At 45.1% G+C, this 25,669-nt stretch overlaps 1 protein-coding gene and 1 long non-coding RNA gene across 2 annotated transcripts; one reads left to right on the forward strand and one right to left on the reverse strand.

Moving 5' to 3' along the window:
- Positions 1 to 1,500: 1,500 nt before the first annotated feature.
- Positions 1,501 to 25,561, reverse strand: MPZL3 (myelin protein zero like 3). Its single transcript, XM_003992405.6, has 6 exons — positions 24,690 to 25,561; positions 15,678 to 15,844; positions 12,255 to 12,465; positions 9,799 to 9,964; positions 8,189 to 8,252; positions 1,501 to 4,372 (listed from the first exon to the last, which is right to left on the reverse strand). The coding sequence occupies exons 1-6, from the start codon at positions 24,760 to 24,762 to the stop codon at positions 4,346 to 4,348; spliced, it is 708 nt and encodes a 235-aa protein (XP_003992454.1). The 5' UTR covers positions 24,763 to 25,561; the 3' UTR covers positions 1,501 to 4,345.
- Positions 9,856 to 10,539, forward strand: LOC123380360. The gene is made up of 2 exons (XR_006586003.1): positions 9,856 to 9,987; positions 10,099 to 10,539. It is a non-coding gene; the product is annotated as an uncharacterized LOC123380360 (long non-coding RNA).
- Positions 25,562 to 25,669: the final 108 nt, after the last annotated feature.

The raw sequence follows: 25,669 nt of genomic DNA on the forward strand, positions 1-25,669 counted from the left end.
TGTTTAAAATACAGCAACCTCAAAAATAAAATAAAATAAAATAAAATAAGATAAAATAACATAAAATAAGACAAAATAAAATAAAATAAGACTAAATAAAATAAAATAAGACAAAATAAGGGGCGCCTGGGTGGCTCAGTTGGTTAAGTGTCTGACTCTTGATTCTAGCTAGGTCATGATCCCAAGGTCATGGGATCAAGCCCACGATGGGCTCTGAGCTGAGTGTGGAACCTGCTTGAGATTCTCTCTTTCTCTCTCTCTCTCTCAATCTCTCTCTCTCTTTCTCCCTCTGCCCCTCTCCTATGCTTGCTTTATCTACAATTTAAAAATAAAATAAGATAATAAAAGGAAAATTACAGCAACCTCTTTTATTTTCTTCTCTCAACACATAGGTGCAATGTAGCCAGGCAATCACCCAATCCCTGCTTCCAAAGAGAAGCCTGCTCAGTCCTCCAGCTTACCATGTTGGTGTCCTCTGACCATGTGATATCAGCATTTCCAGAATGCAAGTAGCATTTTATTCCCCCAGAGAACCCCTTGAGTGATTTGGACATCGTAGATAAGAACTCAAAGCTTCTTCGCTTCAAACTATCTTTTGCTTTTAAGTCACCACTCCAGCGGTGCCTGGGTGACTCGGTTAAGCGTTCGACTTCGGCTCAGGTCATGATATGATTCGTGGGTTCAAGCCCCGCATCGGACACTGTGCTGACAGCTCAGAGCCTGGAGCCTGCTTCGGATTCTGTGTCTCCCTCTCTCTCTGCCCTTCCCCTGTTCGTGCTCTGTCTCTCTCTCTCTCTCAAAAATAAATAAATGTTTAAAATTTTTTTAAAAAAATAAGTTGCCACTTCAAAATAAGTGTTCTCAGTTGTACACACCTTCAACCTTGCTTGGGCTGGCTTGACCTACCTACACATGGCCATCGTGGTTTTTTGGAACTTGTCCTGTATCATTTGAAAAGTTGTTGAATACTTGCTCCTCTCAAGGACTATGCTACACTGTTCTTTTTTTTTTTTATGTTTATTTATTTTTGAGAGAGAGAGAGAATGTGAGCAGGGAAGGGGCAGAGAGAGAGGGAGACACAGAATCCAATGCAGGCTCCAGGCTCCATGCTGTCAGCACAGAGCCCGATGAGGGGCTCAAACTCATGAACCAGGAGATCATGACCTGAGCCGAAGTCAGAGGCTTAACTGACTGAGCCACCCAGGCGCCCCTATGCTACATGGTTCTTGAGCAATAGTGTACTGGTAAGCCAGCAACTTACATAAACACCCACCACGGCCTATTTCAAGCCACCAATGGTTTAACAATCAGTTTGCAAAATTCCTAAAAATTTAACGATCAGCTCTTGCTGGGTGAACCGGCTCCGGCACCCCACTGAATCCGTGCAGGGTCTTGCAGGGGCAAAGCTTAGACGCGAATGGCTGCTTGATGCTGAAAACCACAACCTCCTCCCCTTTCACATGACAGCTCTCATTTTACAGGTAGATACACACCAGAAAGTAGCCAGAAAGTGCAAAGCAGTTTATTAACTGTGATGTGGTAAAGATATCAAGCGTTACAACGTCTGTGCACATGGCCCAACGGTGCACACTCTCCCGCAAAACAAAACAAAACAAAACAAAACAACAAAAAAAACCGCTGTGAAATGCAGCGGTTAACAACAGTCCAACACAGGAATCGAACGAATGGGGCTGCCTCTTCTGTTGTGCAATTAAATGACAGTCTTGGTCCGCTCTCCGGGGGTCTTCCCGGCTCCCTTTTAGAACCGTAACTGAGTGACACGACAGAACGTTCAGATTGAGGATATGGCCTCCAAACATTCTCCTTAAACAGGAACATTCAACGTTCCCTCTTGAAACACCAGCGCACGATTTGGGAGTTGCGGAGACCTAGTACCTTCTCCACGAAGCCTGGGGCAAGGGGACCCGTGGGAAACACAAAGCGTTTCATAAATTCACATTCGATAACGGAATTGAGAGCTCAATGCACGAAACTTGTAAGATAGTGTAGCCACGAGGAAAGCCTCCGGCAGCCAAGGAAAAATTCTGAAAGGCTTTTAACCCCCTCTGAAGCTTTCAGAATTCAATTCCCTCTCTAGACAAGGCTGGTCTTCATTCGATGTGTTCTGCATACAGAGCAGCGAAAAGAAAACGAGAGAGAGGGAGAATAGCACCTTAGAAGGTATTAAAAAGAGTACGTTTAAAAAAAAAAGTTATCTTTCTTCCGTCTTTAAAAAAAAAGGAACTGCTTTTTGCTCCTTTTGGGGGTGGGGGGAAAGGCTGTAACCCAGACCTCAATGTAAGAGATAAAGAAGAACGCTGACAGAAGCCTTATGACTGGGGCGACCGTAAACCCACGGAGACGACTAAATCCCCAGTCTACTCTCTTACCACGAAGGATGCTGTTGTTCGGTCACTTAAAAAGAAAGGGACTTGTTCAAATCACGATCGAGGCTACAAAATAACATGACCAAGTGGTCACACAGCACCCTTTGCCTACAGTGACAAGCTTACTACAACTGGATTAATCCTCATAACACACCTGAAAGGAAATTACAAGAAACCCCAGACAAACCCGGTTCCTCAATTCATGAAATGCGGTTTTAACTGGGTTCCTGTCACATCATCTCTTTCTCAGACCCACAAAAAGTCTACCCCACAATTGGGTCTCTATCTTCAAATCTCCCAGAACCCAAATTATTTACTCTTGTTGCTCAAATATGTTTTCCCCTCTCTGCTGTGGTGTCAGAGTGTCTGTCACCAGGCTGGCCCCAGACAACCATATACTTGACAAACAGCCCAAGACTCTGAGGCTCAACCACTGGAAATAAACAGTCAATGTGTCTCTGCCTCTTTCACTTCCTTACGTGACCAGAGGTAAATCGTAATATCTGTTAATGAACCAGACTCTCTTATGTATGGACAAGATTAACAAAAGAGGCCAGGCCAAACCCATATCATAATTCTTAAAGGCTTTACTGATGACTTCCAGAACTAATGACCCAAAATTTTAAGCCTAAATCTGGGCAAAGTGATTTTTTGTGTAACATATGGGGCGTATTAGGCTGTAATATGGAAACCTCCCTAGCCACCTCGTGAAGAACCATGGGAAAACAAAACAAAACAAAACAAAAAACAAAGATGGGAGGAGGGAGGATAATTTTTGTCTCTCATAATCGAGAAGTGAACTCTATCGCTCTTTTACAGAGGACTATACTATCAGCCCTTCCGGACATGTCACACGTATTACTTAATGGCTTGTAGAAAATCCCATGTAAATTAAAATTTGAAATCAGTTGCTGCAGGAAAATGGAGGAAGCTGATATAAGGTACTGAGAGAATAGAAATGAGAAGTGTAGACTATAGAGAAGTATAGACCTCACTTCCTTATGTCAAATACGACATAAACAAAAACAGTTTGCAAATACCTTGGTTCACTCATATTTGGCGCATGTTAGAACTCAAAAAAGTTCTGAAGAATAACAAAGGTCAAAAGATGATTTCCGATAAACATAAGCCTCGTTAAAGTAAATCCAACATTTGAACTCTGGAGTGGCATTTGTTAAAAAAAAAAAAAAAAAAAAAAGATGATTTCCTTGCAAATGACTGATAAAATATTCTATACATTTCCCCACAAAAAAAAAAACCTTTTAAAGCTGCACCTAGCAACACAAAAGAAAGGGGTCCCTCTACGTCACTGTTCCTTTCCTTAATTGGACACTGACGACACTTTGAAACTTTAAAAGCCCAGTCAAAGCAAACCATGGGCTCCGGGCCCTACCGACTCTACAGAAATCAGAGTTCCGAGTCACCCAAACACAACGGATGATGTCATTAAACCAATGAGTACATGCTGTGCGCTGATCCACAGCTGAAAACACTCACGGAGCAAATGCCAAAGAACACTTATCCCAAACATCTCGTCTCGTCGCACATCTGGACACTACAAGCTCCATTTCATTTTTTAAAAATATTTTGGCCTCAGCGGTGTGGCCAACACTTAGGATTTTCCCTCAAGTAACCAGAAGAAAGCACGTAAGACGTTCAAGGGCAAAGGCAAAAACAAAGAGTTTCTTTCTATTCAGGAAGAGAATTCCTTCATTCAGTTAGAGCATAAGTTATTAGAAGGGGTAGGTAGGAGTTTCTTCTGGGAGTTCTTGAACAGTTCATAAATATAAAAAGAACAGTTGTTCAATAAATAAATGGTTCCTAACGTCTCTACGGATGGTTTCCAGAATCCTCCGGCACAGCGATCCAAGCAGCTTCGATTCTCTGAGAGGCTTTAGCTGCCAGTGGGACGGGATATTTTCTATCAGGTGACTCTTCTTACATCATGAAGCCTTTCATCAATATGTCTCTTCATAGTCTGAATCCTGGAGGGAAAGAAAGGCAGCTGTGGTGTTTATATGCAGTATAATGCCACTGACACCATACCAGGTGTAGTTCAGACCTTAGACGAAGACCACACTCTAGGACCCCCTCGGATGGAGCTCGGCGTGGGGCGACATTAACGGTGAAATTGACGTCATCGACACACCTACGTCCCCATGAAATGTCACAGGACTTCAACATATTTCGTGTCTTTGGGGCTAATTTCTGTCTTGAGACCCTAGTGGTTCCCTTTTCCGTGGCGGATATTCTTTAAAACCTCAACATGCAGGAAAAGGCGCCTGTCTGCAGCAGAACACGCGGGACTATAGTGAGGAGTTGCGGCTTCTGGGTTTCTCTGAGCGCCAACCCCAGCTCCGCCCCTTGCTGGCTGTGTGAACTTTAAAGTTATTTAACGGTCTCTAAGCCTCAGTTTCCTTATTTGTAAAATGGGGGTAATAAAAATACTCATAGACACCTCATAGAAAGGCTATGAGAATTGAATGAGACAATGTATGGAAATCACTTAGCCCTGTGCCTAACACTGTCAGTGCTGTTAAAGACTGGCTACTGGTACCATTATTTTCATTCTTACTCTTATTGTTTATTTTTAAACATATATATATATTTTTTAATGCTTACTTATTTTTCAGAGAGAGAGAGAGACAGAATGTGGGCGGGGGAGGGACAGAGAGAGAGGGAGACACAGAATCCCAAGCAGGTTCCAGGCTCTGAGCTGTCAGCATAGAGCCCCATGCGGGGCTCGAACTCATGAACAGCAAGATCATGACCTGAGCTGAAGTCGGACCCTTAGCCCCTGAGCCACCCAGGCGCCCCTCACTCTTATTATTTACATTTGTATTCATTACCTCTAACCTCAAGTGGCCCATTAGAACTACCTGGCAGACCACATTTCTCTAGGCCATTCATTTTCCTGGATTACTGTTCCATAGCCTTCCCTCCTTCCCCCAACCTCCCTCCAGCACCTCCAGCACCTACTCCTCACTTTGTTGTCAGCCGACGACCTTGCTTTCTCCCCACATTGGGAATAGAGTAGTCGGCAGGGAAGCTTCGCAAGCTCCCATCACCGTATGTGCCCACTCACCTGCATCGGGGCCCAACTGTGCGGTCTTCCTTACTATTCTTATGGGTCTGCTCTCCCCGCCTTTATTTAAGGCCAGCATCCCCGCTTGTCCACTGCATCCTGGAGTTACTCCAGCAACCTTCTCTCTCCCTCCTGCAGCATCATTTTTCCCTTTTCTACCGAATCGTTCCCATCACATACACACGTGCCGTAATTTCTCTCATCTTCAACAGAAAGGTAACCCTTGAAACACATCTCCCTGCTACCTGTTGCCGTCTTTCTCTGCACCTCTTCACAGCAAAACTCCTTGCAAGAGCTGTTTACACCCACTGTCGCCAATGTCTCTCGTCGTGTTCTTTCTTGACCTTGCCCTGGTCGGGCTTTCTTCCCCGCCAACCCCGCGGAAGCTGCTTCTGCCGAGGTCACCAACGGCCCCCACACCACCAGACCGGCCAGTAATCAACCCTCAGCTCTCATTTTACTTGACCTGACTCAGCAGCAACTGACACAGCTGATCACTTTCTTCTCCCTGAAACTCAAGCTTCACTGGGCTCCCAGGATAGCAAACCCTCCTGGTTTTCTCCTAGCTTGCTGGACATTCCTTCTCAGACTCCTCTACCAATTCTTCTTCCTTTGCCAAGTCTATCCATCTTGGAGAGCTCCAGGGCTCTGGTCTGCATCTAATCTACCTTTTCTATCTATTCCACCAGTTGCTAAAGTCAAGAACCAGGGAATTAAGTATCCCTGACTCCTCATTCTTTCCCATATACGTGAAACCCACCCATAAATCCTTCTGGCTTCACCTTCAAACTATAATCAGAACACAACCACTTCTTACCACCCTGGTTCAAACCAGTACCATCTTCTCTCACCTGCATCATTGCTAAGGTCTCTTAGCTGGGCTTTCTGACTGTCAGGGTCCCCTGACCATGGTCCTACCTCTTGTCAATACAGAAGCCGGGATGACCCTTTGCAAACAGACATCAGTTCACGGTTCTGCTCTTCTCAAAAACCTCCAGCGCATCCCATTTCATTAAGAATAAACGCCCAGATCATTCCCATCACCTGCAATGTTCTATAAGACTGAGCATTCTCTCTCTGATACCAATGAATACAATTCTTCACCTTGCTTGCTTCGTTCCTGCCACGCTGGCTTCCTGGCTATTCCTAGAACATGCCAATCATGCCCCCCCTCCCTCAGAGCCTTTGCACCTACAATTTCTTCTGCCCAAAATGCTCCTCCAGAACAGCTATACGGCTTCCTATCTGCTTCTTTTAGGTGTCTGCTCAAATATCATTTCAGTGATGATGATATCCCCGGCCACCCTATGTAATATCATACCGCCTTCCAGCCATCCCGTCTCCCTTCCCTATTTTATTTTTCTCTATAGCATTGAGGACCATCTGATATAACATATGTTCACTTATTTTTAAAAGATTTCATTAGTTACTGTTTGTACCCCAATTTATGAGAAAGTGACATTTCAGTTGTGTCTTGGAGTAATCTTTCTTTCTTTCTTTCCTTTCTTGTTTTGTAAGTAATCTCTACACCAATGTGGGGCTTGAAACCACAATCCCGTGATTAAGAGTCCCGTGCTCTACGGACTGAGCCAGCCAGGCTCCCCGAGAATGAGCGTTTTCTAGGCATGGAAAAGAATGTAAGTTATTTGAGGGCAGAGATTTTCGTCAGTATTGTTCACTCGTGCTTCCTAAGTACCCAGAATCCTATCTGGCACATGTCAGATGCTCACTAAATAACTGCTGAATGAATTAATATCTGAAAGCTGGATGAGAACCCTCTTACTTTGTGTCATCAAAGTACTCAAACCCCGAAGGGTTATAACTAGGTCCTCCTCACTGGCACTGTCCCTCGCCTTACCCATCACACTCAAGTCTGAAAACGAGAGGAACAAAAGAACGCTGCGGTCATCTGGCCAAGGGCTGAGCTTGGCGATGAGTACAAAGAGAACTCCAGCTTAAACCCGGCAATGACAGGTATGTTTCATATTAGATGGTAAGTTGCTTTTGACCTGTTTCCAATTGCACCACATCAGAGAGTCTTTCCTCCTAGGACCCTGGGACAGCCGCAGGAGCCAACCAATCACGGCAAGAGCTTAAAAGGCAAGGGGTGACAGCCTTTTGAAATTTAAATCAAAACTCTGGCCTTCCGACAGGGGTACTTCCTATTGATGAAGCCACAAGTCACCCAAAAGGTTGTATCGCGCTGATTCCCCGGGGGAAAAACTGACACACAGCAGGAAAGTTCAATTCAGGACTCTGAGTCCGACCAGACAAAATCTGCTAGTGTGACCTGGTGGCTTAAGGCACCCATCTTTCAGGGTGTTCGCTGTCAGTTGGCACAGTTCTACACAGTCCCTTCCCTAACCTAAGGACATCGCTCTATGCTCATGAGACAGAAAACAAAATAATGGCTAGAATCGGCAGGGGTCGGGGCGCCTGAGTGGCTCCGTGGGTTAAGCATCCAACTCTTGATCTCAGTTCAGGTATTGATCTCAGGGCTGTGAGTTCAAACCCCGTGTTAGGCCCTGCACTGAGCATGGAGCCTACTTAAAAAAAAAAAGAATCAGTAGGGGTCCCCTGAGACCGAAATGCTTTAAGGGAAGACCTTGCCTTGGATCTATCCAAGCATCCTCTGCTGCCTCTGGGAGCAAGGGTCCCCGTAAGTCAGCAGGAAGAAGGAGCGTGAAGAGCAAACCAAGAAATGGCACGGACTTACCAGGCACTCGGCGCAACGAACACAAAGCCTCGCCATGCAGTCGTCCGCCTCCTCCTGGTCAGTGCTGGAGAAAAAGGACAAACCAGATCTGAACAATGACTGTCCTCGGCACAGTAGAGCAGTTAAGCACGCCTCTGTTGAAGTCAGACAGGTGGCGTTTTAAATTCCAGTTCTGCCACTTACTAGCAGGGTGACTAGGCAGGTGACTTAAGCTCTGGGATAAAAAATAACCACATGTAAAACACGTCCCACAGTGCCTGACACATAGGAAGTGCCCAATAAATAGGGGTTGTTCCCAATCGTTCATTTAGAAACGAATGTATGAGCCACCACGGATGAGCCATTGTGCTGAGCTGGGGGTACAGACATAAATAAAACACTGCCCCTTAAAGAGCTCACAATCTCATGGGTGTGTGAAACCTGTTGAAACTTAATGAGTACTTTATGACACGATGTAATAAAATGTTTCAGTCCTTAAGGTCAAACTGCTATGGCAGCAAAGAGGAGGGAGTGGCCTACTCTCCGGGGTGGGGGGGAGGGGGACGACTCAGGGACACTCACGAGAAGGAGACACTTCATCTGGGTCTTCTTGTAGGACAAGGAAGAGTTTTCCAGGCAAACAAGAGAGGGAAGGGGAGGATTCCAAGTGAGAGAAAAGCATGTGGGGGAAAAAAAAAAGACTTGAGGGTATACAGTGTGTTCAGAGAAGCAAATAAGCTCAATGCAGCTAGTAGGTGGAGTGAAAGAGAAGAAATGTCAGGAAACAATGTGACCTAAGGAGGAGGCTTGTTACATTGTGCTTAGAAATAGACATTTTAGTATTTCTACCAAGAGCTCATTACCTTTTTAGCGGGCCCACAGATTCCCTGGAAAGGGCCCTCTCTCTCTCGTGAAATAATGCACACGCATGAACATGCCCGCACACACACACACACACACAGAGAACATTTTAGACCCTCCCCAGGTAAGCATTCCCTCCCAACGTTAGGAACCCCTGGTATAGACAATGGAGAATGGAAAGGGTTTTCATGCAGACTCTGTCACCTTTTTTTTTAGCGGATTTATTCTTAGAGAAAATACTGGATCATGCCTGCTCACTGGCAACATGACGTTTCATAAATGTGATTGGATAATCACAATCCCATTAGCCCCTCAGAGCATCTGCTGACCAAGAACAGACCTTGCTGCTTTAAATCGGTTTTTGCCGTCTAAGGCTATTATTCTTAAGGCCTTCCTCACTGCTTAGGCATTTTCTGCCGGGAGACATCAGCTTGGTGTCGAAACAAGAAGGGGAAAATAACCGACTTGTTGGAATTTCCTGGTAAGTTGGAAGGAATGTGATCTCCTTGGGGATGTGTACGCAGAGCCATAGCAGAGTCTAATCTGATTTCCAAAGGAGAGAGTAGGACCATACTGTTCACCCCTCCACCTCTCTCTCCGGATTAATATCCACCAGTTTCACCTCCAACCTTCCCTCTGGTACTCCTCGGCAGAACTAAACTTGGCCTGGGAAGAAGGAAAGGCGTGGATTCAGATCTCTGGGTACTGTCCACAAAGCACAGCTCCGAAGAAGAAAGGGACAGGCTGCTCAGGCCTCCAGCCGCACTTACTCATCTGACACCTCAATCGACGACTTCTTGTAGCCAGACTTGTTCCTCTTCTTCAGCCCAGCTGATTTCCTCCCCATCCTCACCAGCAGCAGGACAACCACCACGGCTGAGGGGACGAAGACAAGGACGGAGAGGAGGGCCACAGAGGAGAGCATGATGCCAAACCCTAGACGGGGGGGGAAAGGGAAGGTGAGAGGGCGGGACGCGTAAAAGGGCCTCCTTTGACATGAGAAAGCTTTTACTTTTGCTCGTGTATTTCTTTTTTTTTTTTTTTAATGTTTATTTATTTTTGAGACACAGACAGGCAGAGAGAGAGAGGGAGACGCAGAATCGGAAGCAGGCTCTGGGCTCGGAGCTGTCAGCACAGGACCCCACACGGGGCCCGAACCCACGAACCGCGAGATCGGGACCTGAGCCGAAGTCGGGCGCTCAACCAACTGAGCCACCCAGGTGCTCCTGCTCTTGTATTTCTTCTGATCACAACAGGAATAAATTCATGGTAGAAGGGGTAGAAAGTACACAAAGGGACAAAAAGAATAAAAACGTAGCCACGGTCCCACTCCCTAGGATTAACGCATTGGTATCTACCCGTCCAGTGCTTTCTTGGAGTACGTGGGTATGGGTCTGCGGGCAGGGAGGAGAGTGCACATTTTTAGAAGTATGGATCATATTTTACAGACTGTTTCTAGACCCCTCTTTTAGGTACCATATAATAAATGTTTCTCGGGTCATTAAACATTCCTTCTGGGTGTTATTTTTTAACGGCAGCATAGTATTCTAGCACAGTGAGTCATTTGTTGAACCAGGATTGCAATGCTAGACATTCAAATTGTTTCCAATTCCTTGAAGCTACAAGTTACTTTATGATGATCATCTTTGTACGTAAATCTTCAAACTTACCTCTATTTCTTTAAGGTAAAATTTTACATGGCATTCCTGGATCAAGGGGCACACAGACTCATACTACCAAACTGTCTTCCAAAAACACTGCACTACTTTCTACTGCAGCCAGCAGCATGAGCGTGACTGGATCTTTGAAACCTGAGTTACCATCTTTTTTTTTTTTTTTTAATTTTTTGTTTTTAAAGTTTATTTATTTTTGAGACAGAGAGAGACAGAGCATGAACGGGGGAGGGGTAGAGAGAGAGGGAGACACAGAATCCGAAACAGGCTCCAGGCTCTGAGCCGTCAGCCCCGAGCCCGACGCGGGGCTCGAACTCACGGACCGAGAGATCGTGACCTGAGCCAAAGTCGGACGCTCAACCGACTGAGCCACCCAGGCGCCCCTAAACCTTGAGTTACCATCTTAACAAAAGAAAGAAGAGGGGCACCTGGGTGGCTCAGTCCCTTAAGCATCCGACTTGGACTCAGGTCACAATCTCACAGTTTGTGGGTTCAAGTCCTGCGCTGGGCTCTGTGCTAACAGCTCAGAGCCTGGAACCTGCTTCGGATTCTGTGTGTCTCTCTCTCTCTCTCTCTCTCTGCCCCTCCCCAGCTCATGCTCTGTCTCTCAAAAATGAATAAATGTTAAAAACAAAAAAATTTTTTTTAAAGAAAGAGAGGGAGAAGGGAAAGGAAGGGAAACAGACAGACAGACTTGAGAAAGACCTGTGAAATGATAGGCCATCTATAACGAACCACAATGCCGTTCTGTATCTCTAGGTCTTTGGTTCCAATCCAACTGAGGATTAGAATGGCCACTCAGGAGTCACCAGGGAATAATGTCGGGAAAAAAAAAAGGTCAGTCCTTAACCTACTTTCCTTGGGTTTCACACCAAAAGGAAACTGCTGCCCTTTCCAACATAAAAGAAGTATGCTGCCCCCCTCATTAGAGGGGGCACCCTTTCAAGACACGGGCAAGAACACGGCCTCACAACTGAGGGCGCAAACGGACTAGGGAAATCAAATGACCTATCTTGCACACAGGTAACAAGCCCCCCTTTACGGAGGGGTTTGCCATGCATCCCACAAGACCTCTGGTAACCTGAAGTTAAAATAAAAGAGATTCACGGGGAAACTAGAACAACAATTGAATGACAGCTGCAGGTTGCAAAGTAAAGATTAAGAAATTCATCCTGGGGCGCCTGGGTGGCGCAGTCGGTTAAGCGTCCGGCTTCAGCCAGGTCACGATCTCGCGGTCCGTGAGTTCGAGCCCCGCGTCAGGCTCTGGGCTGACGGCTCAGAGCCTGGAGCCTGTTTCCGATTCTGTGTCTCCCTCTCTCTCTGCCCCTCCCCCATTCATGCTCTCTCTCTGTCCCCAAAATAAATAAATGTTGAAAAAAAATTTTTTTTTTAAAAAAAAGAAAGAAATTCATCCTAAGAGACAATTAGCATGGCAGAAGTCCCCACTGACTGACTGGCTCACAAAGACAGGTAGTTTAGCTTGTCCCTGACCACCCGGGCAAGCGCCACAGGAGGCACAAAGCCCCGCAGCAGGTTGGCGGCAGTTAGCTTACCCCTCTCTGTGACCGTTAGCTCTGTCACGGGAATGTTATGGTGCACGTCTGGGGGATTCTTCACGGCACAGCTGAATGTCCCATTGTCCTTGAGGGTAGGGTTGCTGATGCTTATAGACGCATCCCCTCTGTACACATCTCCAGCCCAGGAAATTCGATCCCGAAACGTGCCTGCTGTGGTTGGATACTGGAAAGACTGATAATGAAAAATCTAAGAAAAGCAAACACCAGAAGGAAAGAAAGTTCATTTCCAAACTGCAGTGACAATGTAAAGCTCAGTAGGTCCAAAACAAAATGCAAATGCATGATGGGTTTTCTCGGTTGGACTTTTTTTTTTTTTTTTATGTTTTGTTCACCTCCATCCTATTTTTTTATTTTTATTTTTTTATTTTCATGTTTTGTTCACCTCCCTCCTATAGGCTAAAAGACAAGTTAATACAACTTATCAGGAAAAGGCCTGACAAAAGAGTCCCAGAATCCTAACTCTCGAAGCTCTTCCAAATTCTCCCTGAAGTCCTAAGGCAGTAGTTCTCAACTGGGTGGGGGCAATTGGGGCCTCCAGGAGACATCTGGCAATATCTGGAGACATTTTTGGTTGTCACAGGTGGGGAGACTGCCACTGGCATCTAGTGGGTGGAGGTCAAGGAATACTGATAAAAATCCTACAGTGTGCCAGGTAGGCCCCCACAACAAAGAATTATCCAGCGCAAAATGTCAGTAGTACCAAAGCTGAGAAACCCTTCTTTTTTTTTTTTTATAACTTTTTTTTTTTTTTTTTTGAGACAGAGAGAGACAGAGCATGAGCAGGGGAGGAGCAGAGAGAGAGGGAGACACAGAATCCAAGGCAGGCTCCAGGCTCTGAGCTGTCGGCACAGAGCCCGATGCAGGGCTCGAATTCGCGAACCGTGAGATCATGACCTGAGCCAAAGTCGGACGCTTAACCGACTGAGCCACCCAGGCACCCCAGGGAAACCCTACTCTAAAGTCGCAGCTAATTATTTGTATACCACCTTATGGTTTGCAAATGATTCCCATAGATTTACTCACTTGAGTGTCATAACAACGATGAACTGTCCATGGGGCTGGTACAACTATTCCAAATTTATAGAAAGGGAAACAAGTCCAAAAACTAAGCGAGCTACTCAAAGGCACACAGCTAGTAAGCGGGCAAGGGAAGGTACTTGTTCATTCTCAAATATTCTCTTATGATATAGTCAAGCATCTCTCAAGTTATCTTGGCAATTATTACAAACCCACCGCAAGTCAAATACGTGATCAGTACTCAATGAATGTCTGTTGAATCAAAATGACGTTGCTTCAGATCAATTATCAGACACTTTGTCGCCAAAAGCACCTCAGTATATGTCTGGTGGTGGGCCAGGCAAGTACTACAATACAATATGATCTTTCTCTCTTATGCAACGTTTCAAGGCCTTCCTCTTTATCTGTTTACTTGGTACCTTCCCATTTGCAAGCACTCAATTGCCCAATTTTGAAGAGCAACTTCCCGGAGAAGATGCTGAATCACTTCTCAGTTCCATTATCCATGTATCCATTCGACAAATATTTACGGCACCCCGACTACGCGCTAGGCACTGGGTTAAGCAAAAGGATATAGTGAGAGCCAAACAGGCATAGTCAGTCCCTGCTGTCATGAATCTTCCGGTCTAAGGGGGAAATTCAGATAGGAAGAAATAATAACGTGTGTGACGAGCGCCATGAGACAGGAGAGAGGGAGGGAGCACCCGGCTGGCTCAGTCGGTGGATCAGCGACTCGTGATCTTGAGCCCCACTTTGGGTGTAGAGATTACTTAAAAATCAAATCTTGAAAACAAACAAAGAGGGAGGTGAAGAATGCCGACCACCGATCATCAGCATCTCTGTAAAAGGGCTTGAAGCTCCTCACTGACAAAACAAATCCTGCTGTGTCTCTAAGATTAATCCAACCTGTAAGTTCCACGTTAAACTGGTGACTCTCTAATACTCGCTAACCGATTACTCAGACAGAATCCTGACTGACTTGGCCTGGACTGCGACATCACGTAACGGGGCTTTAAAAGTCCACTGATTCCAGGGGGCGCCTGGTGGCTCCCTCGTTTGAGTGGCTGACTTCGACTCAGGTCAGGATCTCACGGTTCGTGAGTTCCAGCCCCGCGTTGGGCTCTGTGCCGACAGCTCAGAGCCTGGAGCCTGCTTCGGATTCTGTGTCTCCCTCCCTCTCTGCCCCTCCCCCACTAGCACTTTGTCTCTCTCAAATAAATAAATAAGCGTTTTTAATAAATAAATAAAGGTCCGCTGATTCCAATGCAGGTGAGCTTGCTGGCTTTCTAATCAGTCTCACAGAAAAAACAGCACCAGATGAGAACTGCTATTTGCATTTAAGGTTTCTGACCCAAGAAGATTCCCACTGCTTGCTCTGTCCTGCTTTTGGCCAAGGAGGCAGAGCCAACTAAGGCCAGCTATAGTTTTCCGATAACTCAAAACAAAATGAACTGTTTTAAGGAAGAGGGACCAGGAATACAGCCTAGCTTCCTTCACTGCAGCCCCCTACCTGGTTCCAAGCTCTGTGGCTCTCAATAATGGGTCCTGAAACAAAACCCAAACCTTATATATTAAGATCAAAGATGAAAGTTTCCCAGGGAAGAACACAGTATAAACCAACTAGGGATACTTTCGAAAATACAGCTATGACATTTGCATCCTCGATAGCATCTATCCTGAACAAAGGATGCTGCTGGAAGCATAAAGAGAAAGCGTTTTTTAATAGCATTGCAATCTCCAATTAGACGTCAACAATGGGATCTGGGCCATAAATGTGTGTTATATGTGTGCATGAAGTATATTGCTTCTAACGTTGCAAGGCCATCTGTCACCAACAGCATCTGTCATCAACACGAGGTGCCACCATCCCCTTTGAAGGGAGCTATATAAATCAGTGCAGATGTTTACATGCTAGGACACGGTGCCAAGATAAATCTACTGAGAACAGATACACAAACAGATACACCCATTGAGACAACCTCATGCCACAGGAAGTGAGCAGCTTTATGAGACAGGATGTCTATGACTGGGACCGATAGAATTTTTTCTAGCCAGCAGTCCTGGAGATACTCGTGGTAGGACTTGGAATCTGAAAACAAGCTAGGAAAACATGCAAAAAGAAACAACAAACGGGAAACAAAAGTGAACCACGTTTCCTCTGAGTTTCTGGCAATTTTTGTTTCCTATATGGCGTATTTACAAAATCCTCCCATAGAAGAATAAAAAGCCATACGTGACCAAATGGATGCCACATAGGACAGAAGCTTATCTTTGATTCTAAGATGAGAAGGTCTAAGGGGGGCCTGGGACTCGGAGTAAAAGGACTCCAGAGCTGTGGGCCACAGAAGACTCAAAGAAGTCTCCTCAGGAGGAAATACTCACGGATTCAGTACGACTGCTGCTGGGGGGTCGGTACGTCCAGTCTATGGTGAGTTTGTCAGTGATAGATGAAGTCGACCTGAAGGTGCATTTCAACTTGATCTTCTCTCCAACGTAACCCCGGACATGCGCATCCGCTTTAATCTCCAAGGAAAGGGCGGTGTAAACACCTAATCAGAGCAAAGCCCAAACATTTAAAAGGTATGCGGCTGGGCGGGATATACAGATGTGAGTGAACAGTGCGGAGACGCTACCATTTTCAGGGCTCTCGGAGTAACAAATACCTTGTCAGGCAGGCCCAAAAGGCCAAGGAGCAGATATCTGCGTTAACCAAGGAGGGTATTTTTGTCAGTTCGCGATATTCAGTCACAGCATGAATGCTTGGGTAAAAACCTGAAACCTAAACACCCTCTAAAACCTAAAAAATCTAAAACACCAGCATCTTTCCAAAGACAGACTGTGGCCAAATGAAGTACAAACAAGTCGGTCTGCCCACAGCAGCTGAAAGGCAACGCCACTCACTCCCCCTCGACACACACACATCCGCCCCACCCCCACCCCCCGCCAGGAATCATGGCAGCTGTTGTGGTCGAAGGGACTTATCCCCAAGTACAGCACAGTTGTAACCCAAAGCTACCGCTGTCTCGACCACCAGCAAAATGAGAACAGGAAACAAGAATAGGGCATTTTGTTTCAAAGAATTTTAGAAAGCTGCTCCGAGGTTCTATCTGGTTGTATTTTCTTCTTCCCTCCGGTTAATGAATCCCACATCCATTAAACGTAAATCATGGGGGAAGAAAACAGAACTACTTAATGCATTCTGAAATGTAAAACTAAAGGGGCACCTGGATGGCTCAGTCGGGTAAGCGTCTGACTTGGGCTCAGGTCATGATCTCACTCTTCATGAGTCGGGGCCCCCGTGTTGGGCCCTGTGCCGACAGCTCAGAGCCTGGAGCCTGTTTCGGATTCTGTGTCTCCCTCTCTCTCTGCCCCTCCCCCGTTCGCCCTCAGTCTCTCTCTGACCCTCAAGAATGAATAAACGTTTAAAAAAAAAAAAAAAAAACCAAGATTTTAAAATGTAAAAATAAGACATCGTTTCTAAACCCTGCAGAGATTGAACTCTTGCCAAAACTGGCTCAGATATCCAAATCTGGCATCCCAGTTCCCCCGGGAAGAGCTTCCGCTTTCCTCTGACCAATCCCCTCCGCGTTCAGCGAACGCAGAGGAGAAATTTATCTTCCACCAGGGAGTCATTTTTTAGGAAAGTCACCCGCACTTTGTTTTCACTGCTTCCTTCTCCACTGCAACAAGCCATGATTCTTTCGGCAGGCCAAAGGCGGAACGGGGCAGCAAGGTTTCAGAAGAGCGCGAACCCACACACCACTCTGAAAACCAGCAGGCCCTCCGGTGGAGGCAAACCCCAGCTGAATTACTTGCTGGCCCTGTGGTCTTAGCAAGTTACTTTAGTCTTCAGTTTCTCACCCTGGTGGGCATGAGAATAACAGCGCTGGCCTCAGTAGGTCACTGCGAGGAATAAATGAGTGAAAATAGGTGTAACACTGGAAAGCCTGCCTACCCCTGGATAAGCGCCCCGTGCACGTTAGATGGCTTCAACCTTATTATGGCCACCTCTTCAGTTCTGCCTACACTCTCTCAACCCTGCCCGTCACAGACCCAGCTATGAGTCATCAACGCCTTCACCTCTGTCTGCTTTGAATCATTTTTCTTGCTCTTCTCAAGATAATCTAGTCTGTTCGCATTCCTCTTAAAAGGAGGAGACCAAGGCTGAGCTCACAACTCGAGTGAGATCTGACCCATCTCAAAGATAAGGATTACTTCTGTTTCCTCCATCGCATCCACTCTGGCTTTGCCATGCTAGATCTGTCGTTCCTTCTACGACTTTGCAAATGATGCTCCTCTGCCCCAAAAGCCTTCATCCCTCAGCCCCTACTCTCTCCTAAGCCCTCACTCCCGATCCACCTTACTCATTACTCAAGAACAAGCTCAAAAACTGGGAGCTGGAGGGGCACCTCAGTCAGTTGAGCATCCAACCTCGGCTCAGGTCATGATCTCACGGTTCGTGGGTTTGAGCCCCGCGTCGGGCTCTGGGCTGACAGCTCGGAGCCTGGAGCCTGCTTCGGATTCTGTGTCTCCCTGTCTCTCTGCCCCTCCCCCACTCGCGCTCTGTCTCCCTTTGTCTCTCAAAAATAAATAAATGTAAAAAAGAATTTTTTTTTTAACTGGGAGCTGAAAATGGGTGGATAATCTACACTCTCCCCATACTACTCCTTTATCCTAAAACGTAAGTACAGTCGAGAGATTTGAAAAGCATGGATTTAGAATTAGATAGACCTGGACCTCCGTTCTAGCCCAGCTACTTTCTAGCTGTAAGATTTGGATCACAGTTGCCTAACCTACTCAAGCTTCAGTTTCCTCACTTGGTAAATGGAAGAGCGACAAGGCCTACTTCCTTGGATCACTGCTAGGATCTAGTAAGATTAAATAAGATAACACAAAAATGCTTAGCATAGCGTCTGAAATAGAATCTTCCAATAAATGTTAGCTGTTGTTATTAAATGAACACCACAAACATTCAAAAACCTTCAATAATTCCTTCTTGAGCTGTAGAATAAAATCCGAACAGTGAACAGCCTGGCCCCAAACTTCTGCTACGCCACCCACTTACCCGTCCCGTCCATCCCCTCCACCATGCCCAGAATATCCACCATTTCCCAAATTTACTAGGTCCTTTCACGCCACTGTGCCTCTCTTCGAATGTGGCATTGTCTGGAAGGCTCTCCCCATTCCTACCAATCCTGCCTGTGTGTACCTCCCCCACGGTGCTCACACACCTTCAAGACCCTGTCCAAATAGCAGCCCCCTCTGTGATGCCTTCCCAGATTCATCTGGGTGCAGTTGACTGCTCTTTCTTCACTGTTTTCACAACAAATAGTACATAATGCTCCTCAGGTACATATACTGTTGATTGCCCTCAATTTATAAAGACTATTTCCCCTGTTCGTGAGCACCTTGAAGGCAAAAATTCAGAGGGAAGGGAGCAGACACAGACTGAGAGAAAGAGGTGGACAGGTCACCAGAAATTCTAGTATAGGAACCAAGTGTGCTCATTAGTCACGCAGTCTCCTCCACTCCCCCTTTTTTACAGTATTTCCAACATTCTTAAGTCCTCTACACCCTTCTCTTTCCAGTGCACCCATTCAGGAAAAGCTCAGCCCGAGATGACCTCCTAGGCTGTGGCTGGTGTACAGTAAAGGAGAAAAATCACACAACTGCACAGATAGTTACCATGAGAAATTCATGGATTCCACCCATAGCTGAGCCCTTAACGAAGCAGCCTTGATCAGCTCCTCTTTCAGATTCCTCAAACCTTTGCCATTCTCACCATCCTCTATGCAACCTCCAAATCCCTCTTTCTCAGAAGAAAACGTTTCCTCTTACTTTTTTCAAGAAATGTGAGGCTTTACAAACTGCCCAGCCACGCGTTTTCCTGCATCTACACCCACCCATACTTTCAGTCTGAAAGGGTGTGGTATCCCTTTTCCTATGCAAGGCCATCCTCTTTGGTCCTGCCTTGGAGCCCTCCCCTCCAAGCCCTGCTTCAGCAGAAAAACCCTCTCTACTATCTTCCACCTCTTCCTTTCCGGAGGGCCCTCTCCCCCCTCAGCCTCTTCGTTTCAACACAAAGAAGTCTCTCCCATCCTTAAAAATGGGTAGACAAATAACAATAAAACAAGATAATAATGATCTTCCCTTAACCCCATGATACTATGTGTTACCAGCTACTGCCCTCTCTTTCGTTTCTAAGCCAAGTTTGTGAAAGAGTAGTATACACCTGGCATCTCCATTTCCCCCCTTCCCATTCACTTCTGGACCCCTATAGCACAATCCAGACTCCACTACCATTTCTGGTAAAGAGCATCATGTCCTAAAACTGGAAAAACTCCAATAGGTGTCCTTCTATCCTGATTTTATTGGATCTCTCTAAAGCAGTGACTGCTTGCTCCTAGACCTTCTCCATCCCAAGGCTTTCTTGACAATACACTTATTCACTCACTCACTCTTCAAACATATAGTAATTGAGCATCCATTTGGGTGCCACCCTCTGAGCCTGGAATTAAACATGAGCAAAATAAATATGCTCCCTATTTTGGAGCTTAAAATACATCAAAAGTTCAACATATCAATCAAATCAATCATAAAGACAAACGTGTAATTACAAAACCTGGCAAATACTCTGATGCAAAGACCAAGAGAGTAGCAGAAATGCACCTATTACAGTAGGGGAGCAGGGAGTGGTTAATGAAAGCTTCCCTGAAAAAGTTGCTTTTTGAGTTGAGCTCTGAAGGAAGGGGACAAAGTGAGGAGAGGGAGAGCATTCCCAGTAGAGAATACAACATATGCAAAGGTCCTGTGCCAAGTAGGAACACAGGCAGCCAAGGAACCGAAAGGAAGGCAAACAGCATGAGAGAAAGGGAGATGTGGATGGGTGGTAAGCAGGTCATACAGAACCTTAAAGATTTGGGTCCTTATTCTTAGAGTAGTGGGAAGCCATGGAAAACAGTTAAATGTGGGACTGAGTGAAAAAAGACATGATGAGGTTTTCATTTTTAAAAGATCACTCTAGGGAAGACACCGAGGAGGAGTCAAGAGTAAATATAAGGAGATTACTTAGAAAACTACTCCAATAGCCAAGTGAAAAATAAAGCTTGAACTAAGATGGTGGTAGTGGACATGGAAAGACCCAGGAAGACCATGCTTACAAAGTAAAATCAGTAAGGATTGGTGGCAGACTGGTTGTGGAATGTTAGGGAAACAGAGTATCAAGGACGGTTCCCAGGTTTCTGACTTGGTGATACCTATTCACTGACACAGGAAAGACTAGAGAAGGGAAGGGGAGAAAGCATTAGCTTGATTTTGGATAAGTTTAATGGGCCTTTGAGATAGCCAAGAGATAATGTCAGTGGACAGTTGGTGTAGGGTGAGGGTCGGCAAACTATGGCCCACTGGCCAAATCTAACGTACGATGACTCTTTGTAAATAAAGTTTTATTAGAACACAGCCACATTTATTCATTTAGATATTGTCTAGGGCTGCTTTTGCGCTACTCAAGCCGAGGTGAGCAGTTGCAACAGAGACCTATGGCCCACAAAGCCTAAAATATTTATCCTCTATCCTTTTACAAAAGTTTGCCGGCCCTGGTTTAGAGCAAAGAAGAAATATGTGAGTTACAGTTATAAGTCAGAATCTCCTTAATGTCCCCCCAGCCCTCCAGCCAACACTCCACACTGATTGTGTCACACACACACACACACACACACACACACACACACACACACACACACTCATGTGATTTAAGTTAACCCAATCAAAGTATACGTCTCAAAAAATTTGCTGGAAAGTTATTTAAAGACTCTATGCCTTATTCATGTTCCTCTCTCTGTCTGGAATTTACTTACTCCCTATCTCTAACTACTACTTCTCCTTCTCCTCCTCCTTCTTCTTTTTTTAAGTTTATTTATTTATTTGGGGCTGGGGGGGGGGGGAGAGAGAGAGAGAGAGAGAGAGAGAGAGAGAGAGAGAGAGAGAAAATCATCAGGGGAGGGGCAGGGAAGTGGGGGAGGGGGAGTGCGGACAAAGGATCAGAAGCAGGCTCCGCGCTGACAGCACAGAGGGCTCAAACTCAGGAACCATGATATCATGACCTGAGCCAAAGTCGGATGCTTAACCCACTGAGCCACCCAGGTGCCCCTCAACTTCTTTCAAGATTGAACTTTGGTGGCACATCCAGAAGTCTTCCCTGTGTCCTCATGGCTGATTAAGGGCATCTCTTCTGTGCTCCCACAATTTCTTGCACATTTCTCTCTTAATACCAGATTCTAAAATTATCTATTGGCTTGTCTGTCTTCTCCAATAGAGGCTGAGCTCATCAAAACAGAACCTAGGGCATTGTGGATGCTCAGTACTATTCAACTGAACCAAATCAACACAGTTTCCTTTTTATGAAACAAAAATTCTTGCCAAACAAGCATAAAATCTACAAGTTCTGGGCAAGTTTTGGTTACTGACTTAGAGTAAGTACCCCATTAATAAGTCTACCTAACAACCAATTTCTTGTTAATATATCTTAACTCCGTGTTCATTAGCATGATTTCACCACAAAGTTATCAATATGTAAAGTCACTTTACTGAAATCTAAAAATTGGATAAGTGGGTCTTAAGTATATAGAGAAAAGTAAGATGCATGGATGAACTAAACTAATGTACCTGTCTCTCCCTTGCAGGGAGAAGGGATAATGACGGGAAGGAAGTATAAGGAAGGCTTCTGGAGTACCAGTGACACTTTAAATCCTGACTTAGGTGCCAGTTACCCGGGTATGTTTAGTTTCTAAAAATTAGTTTCTAAAAATTTAGTTTCTAAAAATTAAAAGTATGTTACAATCAATAGATGTAAAATAATTTGTCTACTCTACCCAAAAAATAAAATAAAATAAAATAAAATAAAATAAAATAAAATAAAATAAAATAACTAATCCACTGTTACATTCATTCAGAAATTTTCATCCTAAACCCAATGTATTTAGGGATATTTATATTTTCTCCTGAGTAAAAAAGCATTCTTGCCAAGTCAAAATAGCCAACAATAGAAATATAACCATTAACAAGTTTTTTTTTTTACTCTGGGAGGAAAACAAGAATATCATGCTGAAACATATGTAATTTTATGCACAGAAGGAAAGAAAAGAATATGACAAAACAAAACTCCAAGTTTTACACACTCAATTTCCCAGAATACAAAGCTGTCAACGTTTCCTTCACAAAAGTGCACACTTAAATGGAGAAAAGTGTAAGAACCCTAGGCTGCCTAAACTATTGTTTCCATGTACTTGACAACTGATATAACGGGACTATGTTTACAAACTGGAGAATTCAAACAAGCTAATCATTTAATGGGTCCTATCTTTGAAGGGGAAAAGCAGATAAACACTGGTGTGAAACAGATTCCAAAAAATGGGTGAACTTTGAAAACATGCTAAGTGAAAAAACCTAGCCAAGAAGGAATATATATTGTATGATTCTATTTATGTGAGATGTCCAGAATAGGCAAATCATTGCAATAGAAAGTAGATTGGTGTCTGCCCCTGGGCGGGGGAAGGGAGGAATGGGGAGTGACATAATGCATATGGAGTTTCTCTTTGGGGTGATGAAAACATTCTAAAGTTGATTATGGTGGTGATTGCACAAGTCTGTGAACACCCCAAAAAACACTCAATTGGACCTTTTAAATGGGTAAATTGTATGGCATGTGAATTCTATCTGAATAAAGCTATGTTGAACTTATTTATTTTGAGAGACAGCGAGAGACAGAGCGTGGAGGGGCAGAGAGGAAGAGAGAGAGAATCCCAAGCAGGCTCCATGTGGAGGCCCCACACGGGGGCTCAAACCCACTAACCAAACCAAGAGATCAGGGCCTGAGCCAAAGTCAGCTCTAAAAACAAGACAGGGACACCTGGATGGCTCAGTCAGCTAAGCATCTGACTCTTGGTTTCAGCTCAGGTCATGATCTCAGTGTTCAGGGGTTCCCAGGGCTCTGGGCTATCAGGGCAGAGACTGCTTGGGATTCTCTGTCTCCCTCTCTCTCTCTCTCTGCCCATCCCCTGCTTTCTCTCTCTCTCAAAAGCAAATAAATAAACATTAAAAAATAAAATAAAAGAAAGATAAATCAATTCAACTACATACAGGTCACAAACTTTGAAGTTTGAATTATTTGGTCTGCTGTAATTGATGGATGCTTTTCTATGTGAAATGACATCAAGTTTACGAAACCACTCATCATTTCTAGATTTTTTTTTCTCAATAGGACAACTTTTGAATATCTGGGGGATGGGGAGAGATGAAACTAGGATTACAGTAGGTCAGTCTACATATTATATTGCAAAATAATTTAGCTGAAAAACTGGACACCTGTGATGACACAGAGAGCTGGGAGGGACCAAGGAGTGTGCTGGCAACATGGATATTAGTCATCAAATAAATAAAAACTTCCTGGCCTTACATGCTAAGATTTAGAACTGATGTCTTTATGTTAAAGCCCCCCTTCAGAAATTCCCTCTTAACCACAGGGAAATTTTATGAAATTAACAATTCACTCTGACCTATTAACATACGACTTCCTGAGAAGACACACACACACACACACACACACACACACACACACACACACACACACAAATGCAGGACATAATGGCACCCTAAAACGAAGGCAATTAGGTTGGGCTGAAATGTATGCAATTTGAAAATTGCATCAAAGCAAAATGTATCCAAATCCTTAGAACGCGCCATAGCGTGAATACTGCACTTCTGATATTGGTTAATAGATTAAAATGTTAACAGAAAAGGTATGCCCTTTCTTGTAGTTTAAAAATGTCGTTAAAATGCTCCAGCAGTGGCTTTTCCTCAACCAAATGCCTCTCCAGCGTTAACGAAATCACAGCACATCCCTTCTGTGACCAATACCCATTTTACTTCCTAGTCCCTGACAACCACCTACAAAAAACAAACGTACCAACAGTTACGACTTTCTGTCCCCAAATTACTGAGCCAAACTACTGAGCACTAGAACTGCTCCATCCTAATCAGGGCACACAGCCCACAAAACCACAGCAGGGTCAACCGCTGATAAGTCATCACAGGATAGGACCGGGTGCCCCCGAAGCCAGAGCCCTCCGTGGTTCTATGAAGTCGTGCCAGCACCACAATACAAAGCGAGTCACGCAAAGGGTCCGTCGTCCCCAGCGCTCAGGAAAAGCACTGACAGGCTGCTCAGTGGGTGGCGAATACTGGAAGAGAGCGGCCTCCCCACACCCTCATATTTCCTGCATTGCTAGAAGCCATGTGGGGGCTTTCCTGAGACCCCCCCACACACCGGAACCGGAAAACCGACCATCTTCCCTAACCCCCCGGCCGGAAGTTGGGGGAACCAGCCGGCGCACTCACCCTGGAAGAGCAGGACGCCCAGCAGTGGGAGCAGAGCGCAGCCACGGCCTCCACCCGCTCCGCTCTGCTGCATCCCGACAGCTCTCTGGATGCTTGCACACCTTGTTTACAGCTCCCGGTAACCACACAGGTGATACCGGAAGTGACGTCAGGGCGGGAGGTCGCGAGAACGCTTCAAATGGCGATTCGAGGTTGCCATAGGAACGTGGCTTCTTTCCAGGGCCACACCTGGAACTTGCTCCGACAAGCGATTCTTTTAAGTTTCGAGCAAGAATTAATTACTCCCTGTTGCTTGACGGTGAAGTAAGCCACCGACTTTGGAAAAATTACAATTTATTTGTGTGGGATTCTGCAGTACTAAATAGTCTCGATTCTCCGACTCTCTTCCAGAGGTCTTTAAATGGGTTTCTAGAGTTTTGGTTAGGAGAGATCTAGGAGATCGTACAGCATCAGTCAATAAGTATGTATTAGGCCTTCATGATAAATGTGTATCTCAAATGTCTTTAGTGCCTGGGTTTTTGCGTGTTGCTGTTCAGCAGTCAGCTTAGTGCCTACGTAAATTGGGTGTTTATTAAACTGCCGTTCACAGTGGCAATGATGAAATCAGTACAACATGTAATGGAGGGGGAAAGGAACTGGATTTATGTATCTTTGGGTGGGAAGAGTGAGAAAGTAATGTTTTCACCGTGCTGGAAGCTCTGCGATGGTGTCACATTCTTCTAAGAGACGGGATGGTTCCCTGCTACAATTGTTGGTCAACCTATTCTCCTGGAATCTGCGTGTTTAATGAAATCAAGAGAAGAACAAAAGTCCATGTTTCAGCTTTTGGGAAGGCTTAATAACTTTTCATTTTTCAGTTTCCATTCCGTTACTAGATGTGAAAGCTAGTGGTTTTCTCTATTAAAAACGTGATGTTAGAGTACCAAACAGAACACGATACCCTTCCTAAGAAAGAGTACCCAGACTAAGTAGTTTGTTGT

Source organism: Felis catus, chromosome D1 (assembly GCF_018350175.1).
Source record: "Felis catus isolate Fca126 chromosome D1, F.catus_Fca126_mat1.0, whole genome shotgun sequence".
NCBI lineage: Eukaryota > Metazoa > Chordata > Mammalia > Carnivora > Felidae > Felis > Felis catus.

Excerpts from the sequence above, each read along its gene's own strand:
- MPZL3 (XM_003992405.6), bottom strand. The coding sequence starts at position 24,762 with ATGCAGCAGAGCGGAGCGGGTGGAGGCCGTGGCTGCGCTCTGCTCCCA. Across the intron at positions 12,466-15,677 it reads GCAGCAGTCGTACTGAATCC|ATTTTTCATTATCAGTCTTT; the intron begins GTGAGTATTTCC and ends TGCTTTTCTTAG. Across the intron at positions 4,373-8,188 it reads TTCGTTGCGCCGAGTGCCTG|GATTCAGACTATGAAGAGAC; the intron begins GTAAGTCCGTGC and ends CTTTCCCTCCAG.